General features: G+C 33.2%; 1 protein-coding gene across 4 annotated transcripts in view; it reads left to right on the forward strand.

Moving 5' to 3' along the window:
- Nucleotides 1-20,219, forward strand: part of LOC126715660 (cysteine-rich receptor-like protein kinase 3) — a 39,442-nt gene that overhangs the window by 7,418 nt on the left and 11,805 nt on the right. Inside the window, exons 1-7 of one of the 4 annotated variants that reach the window (XM_050416388.1) lie at nucleotides 12,204-13,756; nucleotides 14,165-14,275; nucleotides 14,487-14,626; nucleotides 14,716-14,926; nucleotides 15,025-15,259; nucleotides 15,542-15,686; nucleotides 15,797-16,369. The exons of 1 other annotated variant lie outside the window; for it this stretch is intronic. In XM_050416388.1, the coding sequence (XP_050272345.1) occupies nucleotides 12,964-13,756; nucleotides 14,165-14,275; nucleotides 14,487-14,626; nucleotides 14,716-14,926; nucleotides 15,025-15,259; nucleotides 15,542-15,686; nucleotides 15,797-16,033 (1,872 nt within the window). In that variant the 5' untranslated portion in view covers nucleotides 12,204-12,963 and the 3' untranslated portion in view covers nucleotides 16,034-16,369. Of the gene's footprint in view, nucleotides 1-12,198; nucleotides 13,757-14,164; nucleotides 14,276-14,486; nucleotides 14,627-14,715; nucleotides 14,927-15,024; nucleotides 15,260-15,541; nucleotides 15,687-15,796; nucleotides 16,370-20,219 lie in introns of those variants that run through there. 2 more of the 4 variants (XM_050416386.1, XM_050416390.1) reach the window with 2 other exon arrangements.

The following is a 20,219-nucleotide window of genomic DNA, read 5'->3' on the forward strand; positions in this document are numbered from 1 at the left end:
CCCCTTCACCCTTATCTTTTGGCTTCTTTAATCCTTTATTCTTTTGTTTTGGTTCGGACCAGCCTATTTTGAAACCAATGTCTTCCACTCCCGAAACATTGCCACTGTATTCATTCAGTCCCTTCTCTACTACGGCCTGTACCGGTGTGTCACCATGTACCTCTCCCTCCACCAGACCCGCCTTCCCCGACCCTTGAATCTCCTTTAATATTTCAATAACTACCTGGTTTGTTACAGCCCCCTCATTCCGGATTCCTTCATCAATTTCCTCAATCATTGTCTCAAAGTCCGACCCATCTGCAAGGGTTGTAGTAACACCCAAATCTGGTTCACCTCTACTCGGACCTAACCCCTCCGTAGTGCACTCTGTTACACAGCTTTGCACCAACTCCACTACACCTGTCTCCACTGTACCAGACAGCAGAGGTTGAACCTCTACATTCTCCCTTTGATCCCTTGACTCATATTGCCTACCATTAGCCAAAGTTTGAGGCCCCCTAGACTCATACCCCTTAACCTCAACATATTGACGACGAACCGGACTAAACTGAGAAGCTCTAATCCAATGGCCATACAGTTACTGCTCCACAGGAAGGGAACCTTTACTCTTCAACCAGATTTCGCAATCTTTGTCGTCATGTGATAACATCCCACACCAAAAACATACATATTAGGCAGCCTTTCGTATTGGAAAGCCACCCACCCTTCCTCCTTTTCATCGAAACTAATCTTTCTCCCTCGGCAAAGCGGTTGGGTAACGTCCACCCTAATCCGAACCCTCATAAAGGTACCACCTTTCAACTCCGTCGGATCATTCGACTTAATTATAGGACCAACAGTCGCCCCAATAAACTCAGCCGTCTTCGGAGTCATGAACTTGAAAGGCAAATCATGAATCTGAACCCAAAACGAACAGAACTTAAACTCCAACTCCTTCAGTAACTTGCTGCCATCAAACCTCTGTAAAATCACTAAATGCCTATCAAAAGACCAAGGCTCACCCTGAAGAACTTTCTCAGCATCAACTTCCAGATCAAACTCAAACAATAACACATTATTCCCTGCATTAGTAACACCGAAACTCTCCTTAGTTCTCCACAGCGGTCGAAACGTTCTCGCCATTGCTTCGATATTAAGATTCCGCTTGGTGAGAAACTTTGCAGCCAAAATGTGGTCTGTCTTAGAAAGATTCTTAGACAAACTCAGTTTCTCCCCTTCCTTCGCTGATAACGACAACCCATCACACTTCCTTGTCAACTCCTCCATGATCTGAACAGAGGACCTACTGCTAAGGCTGAACGAAAACACACTAAAGCCCTACTAGCACTGGAGATGCTATAGGGAGCGCCGTCTTTCTCAGGGAGAAAGGTAACGTATTTACTACAGACTAGGGTTTAAGAGAAGCCCTAGTCCGAGAACTAGGATAAAATCCACTAGAGGTATTCTTATTCAGCTCTTCCCCTCTTTCTTTTTGTCTTTCCAAAAATGAAGACTCAAAGTCTTCTATTTATTTAACTTAAATTATATATATTTTTAGTTTGTTTCACACTTCCACTGCAGTCTGCACAATTGTTTGATGGGATGGGACATGTTTTTCACTTTTTTGCTATGGTAGCTTTTCTGCCCTGAGCCCCTGTTTGGACCCTTCTCTGCCATGAATTGATAGAATGATAGTACATGTTTTTTCTTTAAAACTTAGCCATTGGATTGGATGATAGGGGTAGTGGAGTATAGGCTGGCCGGTTACTCACATTTTTTTTTTAAAATTTTAAATCTGACACAGTGACACTTTATCTATTATTATAAATTATTATATCAATTAATAATTTGATGTCTATCATATCAACTCATTTATATTATAGTGACATTAATTTATTAAACCATGTATTAAGTTAATTTTTTTTTGTGCAGGTTTAAACTTTAAAGTGGTCACGGCTTTAAAAAAATTACAATAATCAGATTCTATTGTTCTATACTTTAAATTTTATTTTTAGTTAAATTATCATTTTAATTATAAAATTGTGTTTTATTTATCTATAAATATTTTCTTATTATAAATGTCTACTAAAAAATATTTATCCGGATATGAAAAACTTCAAAAAAAGAGAAAAATTGAAAAACAAATTGAATCTCAAAAAGGATTTATGGATAAATTTGTTATTAGTGTTAAAAAAAACACAATAGAAAGTTTGGGTGAAAATATTACAAATGAACAAGAAACTTATCAAAAAGAACAAGGTCCTATTTAAAATTTTCCATAAGGCCCCAAAAGTTGTTGAGCCAACCCTGAGACCTACCCTTAACTTCCTTTTTTGGACATGCTGATTCCCGGGTCACCAAATTAAATAAGGATACTAGAATACAAAGAACAAGGCAAAAACCTTTTGAAGTTAACAACAGTAATTAGAATCCAACTTCTTTCTTTAATTGTACATATAATTCTCTCATTGAACAGACCTTCCTTGCATCAAAAGATTTCCGAACAACGGAGAAAGCATCCTGTGGCAGCATAGAAGCAACCTGGCACAATTAAGAAAAGAATGCTGATGAAATACCTCACCATACAAAGTTCTACCATCCATTACTCACATAAACAAGTGTATATTGGAAAGACTAGTCACTGAGAAAATGTGGGAACTATAAAGATATGCAAAACTTTGATTTCCAAATTTTCATCATTTGGTATCCAAGAAAACTAGAATTTCCTCCCACCTTAAATGTATAAGCATGAAACTCCCATAACTTCCTTTCCTCTTTATTTGTTCACTCATCTGCTCATCTCAAAAATGATAAAAGGGTGTGCCCAATGCACAAAACTTGCACTTTTGTGGGTTCTAGGAGACCTACCCTACACTTCCTTTTTTGGACATGCTGATTCCCGGGTCACAAAAAAAAGAAAAAAAAAAAAAAGAATAACGCAATTCCTTTTTTTATATTAATAAGTTAGACACACTTGGTGGGTCTTGCACCCACAACCTCACTGTCTACCTTGCTCTTACAAGGGGAGGAGATGCCATTTAATCTAGAGCGTATTGGCTAGAAAAATATAATACTTACATATGAGAAACATAATCAACTATAACATACATTTGGGCAAAACTAATTTCAAAGATTATCAATTAATCCTTTTTGGCAGCCAATAAAATTTACCACAGGCAAAAAGGTCAAAATTATATATTATGAGTATAGCTCAAAATTTTCCTTTCTTCTTTCTTTCATATTATAAATTTTCTCAACAACCAAACAAAAAATTATATTTGCTGGTAGAACTGGTCCTAATAATTATCGTAATTGAGGTCAGTCTTTCATTTTCTATAATCCAACCCAACAAAATCCCCAATTCTCAAAATTTTTCCTTTCCTCAACTTTCTCAGCGTTCAAACAGACCAATTAGTAAAAAAGTGGCAGAAAACAGTAATTAATCCCATTTGGCGTCCGAGAAAATGACTCACAAGCAAAAAGGTCAAAATTATATACTAATATTATGAGCCTAAAAAACAGAGTATAGTTCATAATATTCCTTTTTTTTCTTTTTTCCATAGCATTAACTTTCTCCACAACCAATCAGAAAATTACATATTACTTTTTAAAACCGAACCTAATAATTATCATAATTGAGGACAGTCTTTCATTTCCCATACTCCAACCCACCGAAAGCCCCCAATTCTCAAACTTTTTTATTTTCCAACACTTGCTTAGCATCCAAACGGTAAGGTTGTTATAAATCCTCTTTGGCGGCCAATAAAATGTACCACAAGCAACAAGGTCAAAATTACATATATAAACCCTTTTTTTTTAAAGTACAGTTCAAAAATTTTCCTTTCTTCTTTCTTCCATATCACAAATTTCTCGACAACCAAACAGAAAACTATATATTACTTATAGAACCAGCCCTAATAATTCTCATTATTGAGGTCATTCATTCATTTCCCATACTCCAACCCCCCAAAACTCCTCAATTCTCAAACTTTATTTTTTATAATTTTCCTACACTTTCTGACGTAGATTGGTTAAGAAAGAATAAAATATTTTAATATTTTATGTTGTTTTCTTTTTTCTAGTTGAATTAAGATTTTAATTGTTTTTTCTTTTCCAAGTTAAATTGTTTTTCCTTTCTCAAGTAGACGTAGGTTTATTATGTCTTTTCCTAAAAGGAGTAGGAGAAATTCTATTCCTATAAATACCCTTTATAGAGAGGTTGATTATTGTTATGTGTTGATTAATAAAAGCTTGTTAAAGAGGTTTTCTCTATTATTTTGCCTACTAGCCTAGTGTTCTTGTAGAACTTAGGTTTCGTGGAAGAGTTGTAATAATTGTGTGTTACAGATTCTTCTTCCACATGCTCACGTTGCATCAGTTGGTATCAGAGCAAGGCTAGGTTCCTACCATGTCACAAAGAGGAGCGTGTGGGGGAAGTCCTGTTGCCATAGATGACGTGTATAAACGCGATGAGATTGCATGTGATGCACAATTAGAGGCGTTCTTTCAACGAACAGAGAAGTGATTTGATGTGCTTTCAAAGCAGCTCACCGCCTTAGCCATTGAAAATCGACCTCAAAACTGCCATCCAAATCCACATTATGTGGAGGAGGAGTATTTTGATGTCGAGGAGGAGGACTACGATATCAAAAATGAGAATGAATACATTGAAGGAGTCTGTGAAGTAAATTGGGATTCTCCACCAATTTATGATGACTATCCTGAAGATTTTAGTCTAGGAGAAAAGATTGAGCTTGAAAAAAATAAATTCATATACATACGAGATGAGCCCATAACTCACATCGTTGATGAGACTTTCGACATTTAGAAACAAAAGGTTATTGATCCCTTCTGGGAGGATTTTATTGAACAAGAATTGATAGAGGTCAACAAGAGGCGTGAACGAATGATTTTAAGTAATCTTTGTCAAGGAGGAAATATGAAGTTTATGGATGTGTACATGGATTCTTTTTTAGTACTTGCTTCATATATCCCGCCGTGGCAAAAGAGGTCAAGAATAAAAATCCGTACATCAAGATTTATTATGAGTGAGAAAAGATTGATAAGTAGCATATTGATCCATCTTGTCTTGCACAGAAGAATAGGATGGAGAGGATTATTCGGGGTTCCAATTGATCGTGGAAGATTGCCACAAAACTCGAGGACGAGTTTTCCCCAATCCCGAGAGAATGATGCAGATTGGTTAAGGAAGAATAAAATATTTTAATATTTTATGTTGTTTTCTTTTTTCTAGTTGAATTATGATTTTAATTGTTTTTTCTTTTCCAAGTTAAATTGTTTTTCCTTTCTCAAGTAGACGTAGGTTTATTATGTCTTTTCCTAAAAAGAGTATGAGAAATTCTATTCCTATAAATACACTTTATAGAGAGGTTGATTATTGTTATGTGTTGATTAATAAAAGCTTGTTAGAGAGGTTTTCTCTATTATTTTGCCTACTAGCCTAGTGTTCTTGTAGAACTTAGGTTTCGTGGAAGAGTTGTAGTAATTGTGTGTTACAGATTCTGCTTCTACACGCTCACGCTGCATCACTTTCTCAGCATCCAAACAGAAACATTATCGGGAATTCGATCACTTTGGCAATCTCTTGGAGCAAACCCGGTGATACGCCGAGAAAGTCCTTGCCGAGGTCACTATGAATCGGAACTCCGAGCTTGGAGAGCCTCCAAACGCCTTCGAATTTGTTGTCGACCAGAGTTAGGGTTAGGGTTTGCTTTTGCTTTTGTTTCAGCTTCTTCTTCTTTGACGGGTAGTGTTTCTTGCCGGTTCTCTTAGCGCAGAGGATTCGGGGTGTTTGGGACCGAGGATAAGAGTGCCTTGGGATTGGATAGGGGAGTCCACAGTTAGGGTTTGGAGGGTGGTGGAGAGTTTGGAGACGGAGAGGAACGAGGTTGGAAGGAAGAAGAGACATTGAAGAAGTGAAGCGAGTGAGATACTGTGAGTGAGAGCTTTGACTTTGGGTTTGGGATAAGGAAAACTCTGCACGTAAAAAAATGAATAAATGATTTTTTTTTAAGGGTAATGACATGTTAGAAAATTTAAAAACAAAAATAAATATATGCAAAGACAAAACAAAAGAAATATGAAGATTTTAACCAATATATATATTGTGGGGCTAGAGAATTTGTGACCCTGGCCCACTTTACATTAAGGCCCAAGGCCCGAGCCGATGAGGGATATAGCCGAGGACATACAATGAAAGTCCAAATAGCCTTGAGACATAGCCGAGGATGATTCTGTCCTCGGCATCCCCAAGGCACTCCTAAAAGAAAGGGCAAGAACGGTATAGGAACAGTTTTGGGAAAAACCAAACACATCCACGTTGATGGAGAAAGGACCCCTGGACAATATGGCGACAAAGGACAAAGGAAAGGCTGTCATTACTGCAATTAAATACTCTGCGCTAGACAGAGTAATGTTTTTCAGCTTTTATAACCACCCCCAACCACTTTGGGTATGGACTGATGGGACAAGTATCAGCCCTGGAAAGCTGAACCTACACGTGGACGTTGGAGGAAGAGTAATGGCTAATATAAAAAGAGAAGTAAGCAATCCAGAAAGGGAGGCTGGGAAAAAAGGCCAAGAACCAGAGCCTTCCAGGTCATGCCGAGGAGAAAGACTTCTCGAGTGAACATGGTTTATTTCTGTATGAGTACCATGACTAACCACCGTTAGGTGACCAAGGCCTAACCTTTTAAGCCCATGCTCTACAAATTATATTGTTTGGGCCCTTAACGTGCGAACCCAACATCATTTTGGGGTCGTTACAAATTGAGTTCTTACATATATATATGAAAATTGAATAAAATATATAAAATTTAAGGCCAAAATACAAAGCTCAATGTTTTACTAGAATTTATTTCAGTCTTCTAAGTTTCAAGTTTATTTAATTAAGGTATTTTCATCAAATTTTGTTAAATATTGCTATTAATTGTTCAAATTTTTAATATTTTCCTTCAAATGTTTTAAATTAAAAAAAAATCCTATTAATAATTGAAAAATATTTTCAAGAATTATTTTTTTAAAAAAAAATTAACAAAAGTTGACGAGGAGGTCATAATTGAATAAACTTGAAACTTAGAGTACTGAAATGAATTTTAGTGAAATTTAGAATGTGAGTTTTGCATTTTAGCTAAAATTTAATTATTTAAATGGTCATGTATAAAATAGATTAAAATACAAATTATACCTAGGTTAGTGATTGCCATTTTGGTTCCTTAAGTTTTCTTTTTGTTATTTGTCTTTAAAATTTGTGTTTATTGTCAATATAGCTCATCCATCTAGAAACTCGGTTAATTATTAAAAAAAAATCAGTCTATTTGATATATCATTTTAAACAAATCACATAATTATTAAATACGATTAACAATATATGTGAATTCTTGATTTAATTGATATGTGGTTGGTTAGAGGAATTTTTCTTTTGATTGATTTAGAAGAAATTTTTTCTTATCATAGAATTATCCTTTTTATCCTTCTATGGCATCTTTAATGGAAACATAAACTTACAAAGAGTTATTTTTGTTTAACACATAGAATTGCATGTAGAGATACATGTCAATTGAGTTTGAATTTTATAAAAAAGCTTGAAAAGTGTTGTTTAGATCCCTAAGTTTGCTTCCTTATTAATTTGCAATTAATATATCTGGATAATTAATTAGCCTATTTTAAGTGCAATATGGATAAAGCAAATAAGCAACAATTATAGGATAACTCACGCATATTGAGACAAAGAATTGGCCACTACACACTTTGGGGCCAAGCCCAACTCATCAAATCTACTATAAAGATTGTTGCAATATAAACTCACTTACAAGATGTCCCGTACATGAGAAGAGACACCATAGTTGAGCTCTTCGCTCCTGCTCACTACTTCTAACTCCAACCTTGGGTCTTCACATCTACTTTAATGGCGCAAGTTGATGTGTTGACCGCCAATCCAATCTCTTAGTTACTTCAAGATTTCTTAGAGATTTTGCTTTATCTTTGTGGTTTCAAATCAGTACTTCAACACACAATTGGTGATCTCTGTGTTTGGGTGGTAAATTTCCTCTCAGGAATATAGCAACTGGAGAAACGGAAAGACTTTATTGATTTGGCAAGGTTTTCTCAAGGAATTCTTTTGCCGACTTTCTCCACCCAATATTAGGGTTAAGTTTTGTTCTTAAATGGTGTAGGATTTGAGCATTTAAATGCTTCAAAAGGCAAATGAACGCCTTAGTCAACAACTTTCCTCGATAGGTTCAATTAACTGAGTGTTGAACAAATGTTAGGCGGAATTTTCTGTCCAATAGCTTTTCAAATCTACTTGATTTTACCACCACACACCCTTGGTAAGATGGTCACTCCATAAATATAAGTGCTTATGGAGTGTGGGGGGCAAGAGCTGAGATTTAAATTTTCAGGAAGGAGTTTCACACACATATAGGATAACTCACGCATATTGAGACAAAGAATTGGTCACTACACACTTTGGGGCCAAGCCCAACTCATCAAATCCACTATGAAGATTGTTGCAATATAAACTCACTTACAAGATGTCCCGTACATGAGAAGAGACACCATAGTTGAGCTCTTCGCTCCTGCTCACTACTTCTAACTCCAACCTTGGGTCTTCACATCTACTTTAATGGCGCAAGTTGATGTGTCGACCGCCAATCCAATCTCTTAGTTACTTCAAGATTTCTTATAGATTTTGCTTTATCTTTGTGGTTTCAAATCAGTACTTCAACACACAATTGGTGATCTCTGTGTTTGGGTGGTAAATTTCCTCTCAGGAATATAGCAACTGGAGAAATGGAAAGACTTTGTTGATTTGGCAAGGTTTTCTCAAGGAATTCTTTTGCCGACTTTCTCCACCCAATATTAGGGTTAAGTTTTGTTCTTAAATGGTGTAGGATTTGAGCATTTAAATGCTTCAAAAGGCAAGTGAACGCCTTAGTCAGCAACTTTCCTCAATAGGTTCGATTAACTGAGTGTTGAACAAATGTTAGGCGGAGTTTTCTGTCCAATAGCTTTTCAAATCTACTTGATTTTACCACCACACACCCTTGATAAGATGGTCACTCCACAAATATAAGTGCTTGTGGAGTGTGGGAGGCAAAGGCTGAGATTTAAATTTTCAGGAAAGAGTTTCACACACATATACACTTAGATTAGGCTAGAGTAGAATTTTTATCTTGTATAAAAAAAAAAAAAAAAAAAAAAAAAAAAAAAAAATCTACTTGATTTCACTCAACCGATCTTTAGCTCTTTCGATCGAAATTCCAAACTTGCACAATGAATAGAACTTTCTTTTGAATTAAGCCTCACTTGCACCAAATAATAACAAATGACAAATAAACTTGAATAACATTTACAAAAAAACTTTTGTCATGGAAGTTAACAAACACTAAAAAACCTCCTTACAAAGGTTATCATCATACAAGATGAAATATTTGGTAGATGATAATCTACAATCATTATGTGGTGTGTTCTTCTCTTCCTTTCCTAGCTACATAAAATGTTTATGGCAATTATTGGCAAGACCCTGCTCTTCGTTCACTATCACCTTCCTACCTTCTCTTTGACTTTTGGGGTAGGTGGGTCAATCATCAATGGCTACTGGTTCAAAATCATTCTTCAAATGAAATATCAACTTCACAAGAAATTATTGTACGCCGGCGGACCCCTCTCCCAATGTTAGTCTCTTGTTACGTGTGATAGGGGAGGAGTACTGTGTTAATAGTAACAAACAATCAATTATAATATTTGACGTAAGAGAATTCTCAATACTTTTTCAAACTTTCACCTGCCTCATTTTTTCTCAGAATTTCTTGTCAACTATTCTTTCCACGTGTAACATTCCCTATGGATGCTTTAAAAATCAATGCTTTGAACTGTTCGTTTTTTGAACTGAAGTCAACCAAAACAGACAAACTCTCCCAAAAACGAAAAGATCGAGTTACTTCTGGTGTTTCTAAAAGAAAAATTCCACCTTAAAGAGAAATCATAGAAAAACCTCTAGTTTATTTTTAGATGAATTTCTTTTTCAGTTTATTTGGTTTATATACAGAGTCTTCAGTGGCGACTCCAAGAATTTTTCTCAGGGTATTCCTTGGGTCGTGGTTTTCTTATCAAATATTTGTCTATAATTCTAGCAAAATAATAAATAATAAACTATAAGTTCTTTTGAAATATTAATAAAATTATTAATTATTGTTGTTTCATTAATTTGTTTGTCTTTTATAAACTATAATTTGTTATATTATTGTTTCATTAATTATAAAATTATTAATTGTTGTTTAGCATAACATAATTTAATTTGTTTGTTTTTTATAATATATTTGTTAATTAAATTATTATTTATTAGTTGCTTCCCCCAATTAATTATTGATTAATTAAATTATTGTTTACTAGCATGTAGTCCGTGCTTACGCACGGAAATATTAACAATTGTGATGATAAGATGTTTATCTTAGTAGATTCAATTTCCACATTGAGCATTATGAATGGAAGTAACTTAACACCAACATTTAAAAATCAAATTGGACACATAGCACAAAATTAAACTACAATTAGAAATTAATTTGATTCAATTTGAATTCTAAAATTGAACTTCAACTTAATATAATATATATGATTATATTTTTGTCACTTTTAACAAATTAACAAAATCTTAATCCAGACACAATAAAAACTATTAAAAAATAAGAACTAATCATTGAGCTTGGAATCTTCTTGGAGGCGCCAATGAAGCAAGGAAGAGTGGGATTGAACATTGTGTTTGAACCCGGCCTTGCTCTAAAAAATCCGTAAGGAGGAGGAAAGGGCAGTGTGTGGATCTAGTTGGTTGAGGTTGAGAGAGGAGGAGACATGGTATGAAGATATGGAATTAGGAGGAGATGATGTTTTACTTTTATAGTCTTTCTCGTTGGACTCCTTGGTTCTGGTTGTGGGATTAGAAGAGCTCCAGACTCTATTGAGATCACCCATAAAAGTGTGCAGGTGAGATGTTCTTGCTTAGGCCAATGAATATTATTATTGTGGTTTTCTTGGCTTCCGTGTTAAATGTTAATGCATCATTTATTTGGGCACAAAAATTAGAAAATTTAGATAAGATACATGACACAAAATTGGAGTCCAATTTATAATCTTCATGAAAGTGTGCAGGTAAGATGTTTTTGCTTAGGCCAATGAGCATTATTATTGTGGTTTTATTGGCTTCCGTGTTAAATGTTAATGCATTATTTATTTGGGCACAAAAATTAGAAAATTTAGATAAGATACATTACACAAAATTGAAGTCAAATTTATAATCTAATTAATTTTTTTTTTGAGTTTTGGTTAGGACAAGTGGCGCAAAATTGAGAATCCAATTGAAATTTAATTGAATTTTCTCTCTGCTTCACCTATTATTATATATATAGATTAGTTGCACTAGCGCATACCCCACGTCTATTTATTTCCCCCAATTCAAATATCTCACCCCCGGCCCTATGCCTCCATCCACCCCCCACCATGGTTTTAAAAACCGATATGATAAAAGAACCAAAAAAGAGACTGGTTACCGGTTTTCTGGTCAGACCAAAGTCTAACCGGTGGTCAAACTAGTGACATCATAAATAATTTAATTAATAAATAAATAATTATAAAAAATAATAAAATTAAATAAATAAGAATATAGCTACTGATATTTACTAAAAAAAGATATAAAATTTTAGAAGTATTTTCATGTTAAATTTAACTCAAATTAAAAGAAAAATAAATTATCAATTTTTTAGAGGAAGAAAAAGAAGTTAACCTAAAGAAACTACCCCAAAAAAAAAGGTTATGGTTTTAAAGTTTTATAATCATATATAATTTTCAGTATTTTTAACAAAACCATTATTTAATTTAAAAATATTTATCTATGTTAATATAATTTCACATCTAAATATTTCTTCTAAAAAAAATTGTATTTATTACAAAAATATATTATGCTTGTCTTAAATATTGCAATAACCTTACCGGTGTACGAAGTGCAAATAATTCAGATTTTTTGCCTTTGATTGACCCCTCAAACCCACATAAGCCATATCACAAACGTATTTCTCATCAAAAAAAAAAAAAAAAGAGTAAAGTGGTCTGCCTCACCACCTAAGCATCAACGTGGCCAAAGGATATCCATCCACATTTATACCAAACTTTTTAAAAGGATTGTCCTCTCCTCTCCTTATCTAAAAAGTCTAAACAAATTGCTTAAATCTCTCTCTCACTCTAAAGAAGAAGCAGCGGCAGAGCTGCAGTTTCCTCTCTTTCTCTGTTTCCTCCAAAGCCTAGTTCGGCTCCTCGCCCAAATTAAGATATATTTCTTATTTCATAATCATTTTCTCACATATTCTCTGTTACAATTTTTTTTTTTTTTTTTTTTTTTTTTTAGATTTTAGTTCAAAGTTTGTTTGGCATAAAAAAAGTTTGAGGGTGTTCCTAATTTTTTTGAGGGTGTTCATCATTTTTTTTAAGGATAGATAAATAAAAAATTTTAAATTATTACATATAATTTTTTTTTTCTTCAGAGGTCAGGGTGTTCCTGGGAACACCCTGAACCAAACGTAGCGTCGCCACTGAGAGTCTTACTCTTTTAGTCTTTATACATACAATTATTTTTATTCCACATATTTTTAAGCAAGAAAAAAAGAAAAAAGAAATCTAAACACACTTGAAGTAATCTTATTTTATCAGATAGTGTAGCATTCCTGCACTTTGGACTAGTAAGTTAATTACCCTGTTATACAAAATATCTTTTCTACACTTGATTGTCAATTATCTTTTTATTTGTGACATAATAAAAGAATAATGACAGAAAATTTTTTCTCCACTACTTAGATTTCATATATTAGTCTTTGACTTCAGTTTCCCAACTTAGATTTCATATAAATCCCAACTCTTTCAGCCAAGCACAATGCATGTTGATCAATTCTCAACATTTTTATATCCATTTTTCTAATGAATATTCTATGTCCAACTTCAATGTCTTACTCTTACTCAATCTTTGTTCTTCTTATCTTCTTATGTTTCTTTGTAAATCCTTTTCTTTCTGACCCAAGAATCACACACACTACTGCCATATGCAGCAACAGAACTGCCTCAATTCCTGAGCGCGAAAGCTTCATAGCAAACTTCTTGGCAACCATGGTTACAGCTACCCGTCTAGTTGCTACACAAAGATATGCAGCAGTGGTGAATGGGACAGGTAATACCACAGTTTATACGTTTGGTGAGTGCATGAAAGATCTCTCTCAAACAGACTGTAATCTCTGCTTTGCACGGTGCAAGAATTTGGTCCAAATGTGCGGTCCATTTTCAAGAAGCACACGTGGTGGCAGGCTTTTCTTGGACGGGTGTTATGTTAGGTACGATGATTACTCTTTCTTCAATGAGACTTTGGATGTGCAAGACACAACCGTGTGTGAGACACAAGATTTTGTGGGGAGCCATACTGTTTTTGCCGCTAATGTAAAAGTGTTGATGAGGAATTTGAGCGTGGTAGCACCTAAGAATGATAATTTCTTCGTGGGGTTTGTGAATAAAGGATATATTACAGTTTATGGGTTGGCTCAGTGTTGGGCATCAGTAAGTGGGAGTGCTTGTGAGGATTGCTTGGCCAAGGCGGTCTCTAACATTGGGTCATGTACTCCAAAGGAAGAAGGGAGGGTCTTGAATGCTGGTTGTTACATGAGGTATTCCACTCAAAAGTTTTATTATAATTCGAGTGATCTGGTTGGAGGACATATTCATGGTGAGTTTTGTTTCTTTTTTCTTACTTCAATTGATTCTGTTTGGATTTGTAATTTCTTTTTTTAGTTCATCAAAGCAATTAGTCTTACTTTTTTCTTATTTGGTTCATCAATGATTTGTGTTGGAACTGTGTTTGAACTCTAGAGTTGAGAGTTTGGTCTTCAATCTCTATCTAGAATTCTCTATGAACATAAACCAAATTGGTAACTCCATAAGCACTTTGTTATTAATATGATAGAAAACCCCTTCAAACATAAGAAAAATTCGACTAATGACCCCACAATCAATTTGTATAATTATCCTGTCACAAATTAGAATTCTTTTTGCTTACTAATATACATTTAAAAAGTGCTTTAATTTCATTTCTCATTAATATTGTTTACAAAGTAATATGGTTAATCTTTGTTAGAAAACCTCTCTGCTATTACTTTGGCTGCAACGACTTCAGCTTTGGCTCTCGTGTTGATTATCACAACTGTTGTTATTATTGCGAGGAAGAATGTATTGAGGAAGAGGAAAGGTACATATGTTTTATATTTAGATTTTGATGGACTATTTGTGATTCGCTTTTAATCTTAAGTGGTTGTTCGGTTGATCAGCCTTATGAAATGGAGGTTACTGGTTTAAATTTCCCACTCCCTTTGCAACCATATTCACTCATTCAAAAGGAAAAGGATTATGTCTTAATTATTGAGTTAATATATAGCCTAATTTTCTGGCATTTGTTTCAGTGAGAAAGCAATTAGGAGGTCTGTTGTCCAGCTTATACAAGTCCAAACTCAATTTTTCATATGAAAGTCTGGAAAAGGCGACAAATTACTTCCACAATTCCAATAAGCTCGGACAAGGAGGTTCTGGTTCAGTTTACAAAGTAACTTCAAGTTTCATTTTCTACCGTTTTTGAAGGAATAAGAATTTTGTACTTAAAATTAACTAGGTAGATTTCTTTGTGTTATTCAGGGAATTTTACCAGATGGAAAGGTTGTTGCTATTAAGAGGCTCTTCTTCAAAAATCCACAATGGGTGGATGATTTCTTTAATGAAGTCAATTTGATCAGTGGCATCAATCATAAAAATCTAGTGAAGCAGTTAGGATGCAGCATTACAGGTCCTGAAAGCCTTCTTGTTTATGAATATGTGCCAAATCAAAGCCTTCATGACCACTTTTCTGGTAGTAATCTAATCTTAAACTCCTATTCATGAAAGAATATTGCTCTTTCTTATTCAGTTCATTTACTTGCCCTCCTTTTGATTTGACTTTTGAGTCAGTTAAAGAGAATCTTCGGCTGCTAAGGTGGGATGTAAGGTTTAAGATCATATTGGGAACAGCTGAGGGCTTGGTTTATCTTCATGAGGAATCAAATTTGAGAATTATCCATAGAGACATAAAATTAAGTAATATTCTTCTTGATGGGGATTTCGAGCCAAAGATTGCAGATTTTGGACTTGCTAGATTATTTCCAGGAGATAAGACTCACATAAGCACTGAGATTGCTGGCACACTGTAAGTGCCTAGACCTATTTTCTTCCCATCTTGCACTTATTTTCAGTTTTGGCACTATGTAGGAATGTGTAAATTGGCATCACTATTGCTAGGAGAATATGCCTTGTCGTCTACTTTAAATCTTTGTTATGCATTGGTAAATACCATTCACCTTGGGAACAAAAAGAGTGTAGTACTCTTTCTTTCTTTTTTCTGTCATAAATTGGCAATTTTCCTCACTGCTATGCAATATTGAAGCTATTATCTCTAATTACATATCCATTTCTCAATGTACATCTATAGAGGTTACCTAGCTCCGGAGTATATTGTTCATGGCCAGTTAACTGAGAAGGCAGATGTTTATAGTTTTGGAATTCTTGTCCTTGAAGTTGTATGTGGAAAGAGGAATAATTCATTTTCTCAAAATTCTCATTCTATCCTACAAATGGTAAATCTTTTTACCTGGCATACCACCAATTCATGTTTCAGAGAAATAATTTTCTTTTTTCAAGAATCAAGACTGAAATCATTAACAAAACTTTTGTATTTCTTTATAAGGTTTGGAATCTTTATGGAACGGGTAAGCTATGTGAAGCTGTTGATCCAATCTTAGAGGCTAATTTTGAAGAAGTGGAGGCTTCCCGATTACTTCAAGTAGGGCTGCTTTGTGCACAAGCATCGGCAGAGCTAAGGCCATCAATGTCAGTAGTTGTGAAAATGCTAACTGATAATCATGAAATTCCTCAACCAACACCTCCACCGTTTATTAATTCTAGCATTGGAGAAAGTGGCTAATTTGTTTGACACAACAAGATAGAAGATGTTTGATAAAGCCTAGGAGAACATGTTACTTCAAAAACAACCTTACTTTATGCTCTTTCATAGGAACCCCATATGACCAGGTGTTGCTGTTGCCAACTCCAAACTAATGGCTTTTCAGAACTTCACTCTGTTGTGTTTCCTTCTTGGATTAGTGCAGAGGATGCTTTGCTCTAAAGATGACATTATCATGACCTTATACGGTTTAGGTGATTAGGTCCGCTGTTTCTGTTTGTAATAGTCCTTGGTGATCCTAGAGAATATCTTTCGATACAAAGTGATTTAAATGCTAAAAATACTGTTTTAGAATTAGATTGTTCACTTTATATTTTAACAATGTCCATACATAAAATGTCGATAAACCTAAAAGAAAAATATCATTTCACATTTGTTGTTTTACACTCCATACATACAATGTTCATATTTTTTTTTTTCCCAAAATCATTGAATTCAGTATGACTACACTCAAAATTGGATCAGCAAAAAAAAAAAGAGAAAAAAAAAAGAAGAGGAAATAGAAGCAATTTAGAAGTTTTTTCTCCACAATTGAGGCTAGGGTTGATATCATAGGATTTGTATTCATTGATTTGGACCAATCGGATTGGGGGTAGATTTTACATTGAGCCCAGCCTATTGGGTTTTCTGCCTTTTCATATGCACACTCTGCTGAACTACAAAGTTACAAAGACGAGTTTTTATTTTTAATTTTTATACATCGATAGTTGAGAGTGGGGGATCAGAACCTTAGATGCATCCATTGAAAATATCAAGATATGCCAACCAATTGAACTACAAAGCTCTTGACAAGAAAAATTAAACAATGATATTTCAATTTTGAAGTGTTATTTAAACCAAAAATTTAATCAAGATAAAACATAAGTTGTGATTTTTTTTTTTTAAAATTATTAAAAACCTAACTTTTCTTTACCAAAATCCCTACTAATCGTTTCATATCAAAATCATAACCACAAAGAACGTGCAAATTAAGAACCAAAAACAATGATGAGAAAGGCAAAGGAGATGGGCGTTGATATTTATTTGGGTGATGTCATTATTTGGAAAAATTATCTTATAAGATGGTTTTATAAAAACATCTCTCTCATAACATATATGAGTCCCACACATGTGAGTTCCACAAATACCTTCTCAAGTGGGGGGTGGTTAAAGTGTCTAGGGATATCATCTTCCCATTTTGCACCCTTTTTTTCCTCTGTTTTGGCATTATGTAGGTATGTGTAACTAGCATCACTTTTACATGGAGCAAATGTCCTATCATCTACTGCTAATTTTTGTCATGCAAAGGCAAATACCATCCACCTTAGGGGAAAAAACAGTAGCAATTTTGTGACTCTTTCATCTTTTCTGTCATAGATTGACAATTTTCCTCACTGCCATGCAATATACCTATTGTCTTTAATTCATTTCCATTTCTAAATGTGCATCTTTAGAGGTTACATGTCTCTAGAGTATGCATGTTTTGGCAGGGTAATTGAGAAGGAAGATGTTTTTAGTTTTAGAATTATTGTCCTTCAAGTTGTATGTGGATAGAGGAATTGGTGTTTTCAAAATTCTCATCATATGCTAACAATGGTAAATCTTTTTACCTGACGTATCACCAATTCATGTTTTAGAGAAACTAGTCGCAGACTCGCGCGATGTGCGCGAAAATATGATATGATTATTTTTTATTGGATAATTATTGAATTAATATATTAGATTGTATATTATTAAAAATTCAATATGTGTTATTTGAAATTATGTTTTAAATTAGAAATTTTTTGTAGTGTAACAAAATATATTTTGTAATCACGTATTACATATAGTGAGATATGTATGAAAACACAATGTAATAATTTTTTTTTTTTAAATGATCGTGTGAGAACTATTAGACTAAGTTGTAACTATGTATACTTTGTTTATTACTATACGGATATATGCAATTTAACTCTTATAGATATATTTTTCTCAAAAACATAAATCCATGTCTCTTTCTTCCTCAAAATTGAAACAAAGTGAAAAAGTAAATAAAGATAACTATGTAATAGATCATTATCAATAAATCATATATTATAAAGTGAAAATATAAAATAAAATAAAATGCAAAAAGAAAAAGTTCCTTAAGTATCTATAAATAAAAACATTAATAGCACAATGATGCTATAAAGTAAATTATATTTTATTTTATTCTCTTTTTGGCATTTTTAGTAAAGATGATCAACTAAACAAAGTAAAAACTTACCAAGAAAATTCAGATTAACTAAAAATTTGATGGTGGAGATGCTAATTATTTGTAATAAAATGACCAAAATAAAAATAACAAATAGATTTGAGAAAAACATATAAGATTTCTAAAAGAAATTTTACCAAACACATGGATGCAACAATACAAAATTACTATCCTGAATATTTTTTTTACTTTTTTGATACTCTATAAATAAATAAAAAATTTATTCACTTTTTGCCTTAGTATAGACTATAGAGCAATTACAAAATAATAAAAAGTTAAGGAACTTATAGCAAAAGTCTCTTTATTCAAAATTCCAATAGAAGGGAGACTAATAGGCCATCCACTTTCTTCAAGACATAGGGGATTATAAAAGACTATACATTCTTTGTCTACCCCTTTCTCTTTCTCAAATTCACATTACCAAAGAAGTATATGAAACTAAAAATATTGTGAATACATCTCTGTCTAGTGGAAGTCCATTGGTAGGCACATTCAAATTCGTAGCCATCTATATTTTGTTTTGATATAAACTCAAATTTCTATTTTTAAAAAAACTACATATTAACCCAAACCAAAATTCAACCAAAGCTATAAGAGTGATTTGTGATAGAAAATTTAGAAAATACAACACAAAAAATTAAATAGAAAAACCATCAACCTAAATTACAGTTATAAGAAAGAAAAAAAATTAAGCAATATATATATATATATATAAAGAGAGAGAGAGAGAGAGAGAGAGAGAGAGAGAGAGAGAGAGAGAGAGAGAGAGAGAGAGTACTCACAGTTTTTGTGTGGAAAAAAAAATATGAATTGAATCGAATAAATGACATCAAATATATATATATATATATATATATTTATATATAAAATAAGATGGAGAGAAGAAGAGTTAAAATATAATAAAGAGGAAATGATGAAGAAAGTTTAACGGTAAAATAAAGAGTAGTAGGAAGATAAAGAGGCAAAGAAGGAGGGGAAATGTTGGAAGAAGAGAAGAAGAGTTTTTTTTTTTTTTTTTTTTTTTTTTTAAGAATAGAAAGATGAAAAGTTTAAATCAATAAGGATTTCCTTTAGAATAGAAAGATGAAAAGTTTAAATCAATAAGGATTGCTGAATATAGTTAAACATTTGTATCTAATGAATAGTAACGTTTGTAATGAATAGTAAACATGTGCTTATATTCACTAAATGGTACTGAATTATTCAATTTTAATAATTACCTGAAATTAATCTCCAAAAAAAACAATTACTCCCTCTGACCCAATGTGTTTGTCCTGTTTAAAAAGTCAAACTCTTTAAGGAAATATCATTTATTGTCTTGTCTGCTTCATAAAAATGTATAAGTTTACAAAACTACCTTTAAATAAGTTTATCAGCTTTTTTTTAAAGAGTTATTCTTAATGAGGCAGCTAAAAAGATACCCCAATTAAATTGATTTTTTAAATATTTGTAAGTTTTTTTTTTTTTTTTTTTTTTCAAAAAGTTTTGAAAATAAGGTAGGGTATAATAGGAACATTAGTAAATAAACGACTTTTATTTTTAGAAATAGGACAATATTTTGGGATAACTCAAAATGGAATTGTAGATAAACAAATTAGGACGGATGGAGTACTTGAAATTAGAAAGAAGAAAATGAAAAGTTGAAATCAATTTGGGTAGCTGAATAATCAAATATTTGCATTTAAAGCAAATGAATAGTAACATGTTAAATAATAATAGAGTGCATTAACAGGTTTTTCTATTAGCTATATTTAATTATTTTATATAAAATAAAATAGAAAAATCGTAAAGGAAATTAAAAAAAATATAACGAGGCTGATGAGGTGGCTCAACAGGAGTACAGCAACATTAAATTCTACGTCTCAGCTTTTAGATATATATAGATATAGATTATTTTCTTATTTGAAGAATCAAGACCAAAATCTTTAACAAAGC

The sequence above is a fragment of the Quercus robur genome, chromosome 2 (assembly GCF_932294415.1).
Source record: "Quercus robur chromosome 2, dhQueRobu3.1, whole genome shotgun sequence".
NCBI lineage: Eukaryota > Viridiplantae > Streptophyta > Magnoliopsida > Fagales > Fagaceae > Quercus > Quercus robur.